General features: G+C 60.1%; 1 protein-coding gene across 1 annotated transcript; it reads right to left on the bottom strand.

The window, feature by feature from the left end:
* Positions 1–494: 494 nt before the first annotated feature.
* Positions 495–1,672, bottom strand: LOC149752770 (uncharacterized). Its single transcript, XM_089925157.1, has 3 exons — positions 1,421–1,672; positions 561–1,339; positions 495–522 (listed from the first exon to the last, which is right to left on the bottom strand). Exons 1-3 carry the CDS (start codon positions 1,625–1,627, stop codon positions 495–497), a joined length of 1,014 nt encoding a protein of 337 aa, XP_089781283.1. The 5' UTR covers positions 1,628–1,672.
* Between the last annotated feature and the right edge of the window lie 1,320 nt (positions 1,673–2,992).

The raw sequence follows: 2,992 nt of genomic DNA, 5'->3' as shown, positions 1-2,992 counted from the left end.
TCGGATGCCTGGCCTAGTGCCGGAAGAATTTCCTGAGGCCCAACCCTCGGATGCCTGGCTTAGCGCCGGAAGAATTTCCTGAGGCCTAACCCTCGGATGCCTGGCTTAGTGCCGGAAGAATTTCCTGAGGCCTAACCCTCGGATGCCCGGCTTAGCGCCGGAAGAAGTTCCTGAGGCCTAACCCTCGGATGCCTGGCTTAGCGCCGGAAGAATTCCCTGAGGCCTAACCCTCAGATACCTGGCCTAGCGCCAGAAGAATTTCAAGAGTCGGGAGTCACCGAGACGCTACCAAGAGTTAAAAAGAAGAAGGACGAAAGTGAAATGAAGAAACTCTATTTGCATTAACTTTCATTGTTTCAGGGCCGAGACCCATACAACTTGGCAAAACGCCAACACACAAAGAAAAGAACAAAAATACAGAAGGTCAGCTTGGAGGAACCTCTGGGTCGGGAACGCCGGGCACGTCCGCAGGGGGTAGGGAGGCGGTTGGAGAATCAGCGGGCAATGGCGCCGGAGAGGAGTCTAGAAGAGAGATCCCACTCAGGACAATTTCGGGGTACTTAGCCGACACCCTTGTCAGGCCTTCCTCGAAGCCTAAGATAAAGGAGTCGGACCCCGCGTCCGACATGTCACGGACGAACTCGTCAGACTGACGATAGGCCTGTACCGCCTCCGACATATCACGGGTGAACTCGGCGGACTGACGATAAGCCTGTACCGCCTGACGCCCGATTTCCGCACTCTTCTCGGCCAGCGCCGCCTCTGCCCGCTCCATAATTTGAGCTTTCGCCTCCAAGATCTTCGCCACAATCCGGTCGTCCGCCTCGGAGGAGACCCTCAGCAGATCAGCCTGAGCCTCCTTGTGCTTCGCCTCGGCAGCAATGCGAGCAGCCTCAGCCTCCTCCAGGCGCGAATGAAGCTCCTGGTCGCTCGCGCGGAACTTCTCCAAGGCCGACTCCAATTCGCCCAGCTTGGCTTCAAGAGACCGGGTTCGGTTGCGGGCGTTGTCGGCTGACCGCTGGGCCTTCTCCCACCCCTCCCGGTAGTCGGCAGCCTTCCGGGACTGCTTCTCGGCCCGCTCCTCCGCCTTCTTGATCTCGCCCTCGAGACCCGAGGCAACCTTGAGTTGCTCCTGAGCCTCCAACAGTTGCTTCTCGAGGGTGACGAAGCCGAGTGCCCGCTCTTCGGCCACCTGGAGCCTCATCTCGAGGTCCCTGGTCGTCCTCCCCGCCGCAGCCTGACCTCCCTCCTCTACTGCCTTCAGTTGGCTCTCGGCCCTCGCCAGAAGCCTCGCCTGTTCCTCGTAGCACTCCTCCAGGCGGATCATGTACTGGGCGAGCTAAGAGATAGGAAAAACGAGGGCGTCAGGCGGGGATCAACAGAGCCTATAAATGATGAAAGCGACCAAAAGAACACTCACCGACATGAGACAGACGCAGCTGGCAGCCCCAACGTCAGGGACCCTCATCTCCCGGACCCGCCTGCGGTCCTTCTCCAGCAGCACCGTCTCGATGAGGTTTCGGGCGCCGGCGAAAGTGAAGGCCGACCCCGACTTCTCCCCGGAGTCGGACGGTGGTTCTGCAGCCTTACCCTTACCCATCGCTTGGGGAAGAGTCATGCTGACCATGCTCGGGGCGGGGACCGCCCCTGGAATTGACAGGGTCCCGCTCGGCCGGGGCCTCGGTGCGTCCCTCCTCGTATCATCCGGAGCCGACCAAGTCGAAGGCTGGGCTGGGGACCGATCACGTCCGACCCGTCCATCTCGGGCGCGCCCGGGTGATGCCTCCGGAGAAACGGTAGTCTCGGCATCGGAGGGCTGATATAGCGTCAACTGCCGGTCCGCGCCCGCGGCGTCCCCCTGATCGGTGGGTCCGGACCCGTCTGTCGGCGTCGGAGTCGCCTGCCGGCGGGACTTCTTCGCCGGAGGGGCCCCGCTCGGAGGAGCTCGTTTCTTCCTCCGGACCGCTTCCAGTAGGGACGTCCTACCGACAGCCGTTGCCTTGTCCGACCGCATGATGTCGTCGATCTCTGCAAAAAGGACAAGATGGTCGGAGGCTGAGAAACTGAAGGAAAGAAGAAACGAAATAGGAGAAAAGAGCTAAAAAAGAAATGGTGGCGGGCTCACGGTCAGCGGGGACCGAGCTCAGACCGACGTTCACCAAGGTATCCTCGGAAATAAGGTGAGCCACCGGGGGGAGCCGGCCCTCGGCAACCAACCCCTTCAAGACGGCGACGCCATCGGATTCCTCCCTCGACAACCTCGATAGGCCAATCGGGGATTTCATCGGCGTCTCCCAGGTAGCCCTGATTCCCCAAGAGGGATCTGCGTCAACGAAAAAGAAGCGCCCCTTCCAGCCGTGAATGGAGGTAGGAGCCTCCTTGACGAGGCCGCACCCTCGCCGCGCCGCAAAGCACCACCACCCTTTGTCCTGGGGGTGGCCGCTCAGGCCGTAGCATTCCCAAAAGACATTCAGGGTGGCGGGAACCTCGTGCATGCGGCAGAGAACCTGAAAGGCCGTCAGGGCGCGCCATGAGTTCGGCACCAGTTGCGTCGGCGCCACTCTTAAACCCCGAAGCACCTGAACGACTAAGTCCGAGGGGGGAAAGCGAAACCCGGCCTGAAGAATGCCCTCATTGATGGCGACCTTCCTTGGAGGAGGATGGGACATACTCTCCTCAGGCCCCGGGAGCGTAACATTGCAGGCCTCGGAAAGGTGATATCGAGCCACGAACCTATCTAGGTCTTCAGCGACCAGCTCCGACTTAATGCGGTCTGCTCTCACTTCGCCCATCCCTAATGGCCAGTGAATCTACGGTCAGGACGGGGTCAAGAAGGGGGAAAGGACCGGAACGACTGGAGTACCCTAATACAAAAGGAGAAAGTATGGAGAGCCTTAAATTGAAGAATGGGGCAACTCACCGGAAGAAAAGGAAGAACGGCTCCGAGAGCATCAAAGGAGGAGCAAGCGGACAGTCCGACGGCAATGACGAC

The sequence above is a fragment of the Phoenix dactylifera genome, chromosome 9, assembly GCF_051530095.1.
Source record: "Phoenix dactylifera cultivar Ajwa chromosome 9, Ajwa_hap1_PhDact_Kaust_v1.1, whole genome shotgun sequence".
Lineage (NCBI taxonomy): Eukaryota > Viridiplantae > Streptophyta > Magnoliopsida > Arecales > Arecaceae > Phoenix > Phoenix dactylifera.
Note: the sequence above shows the minus strand (reverse complement) of the source record. Positions and strands in the feature narration are given on the sequence as shown.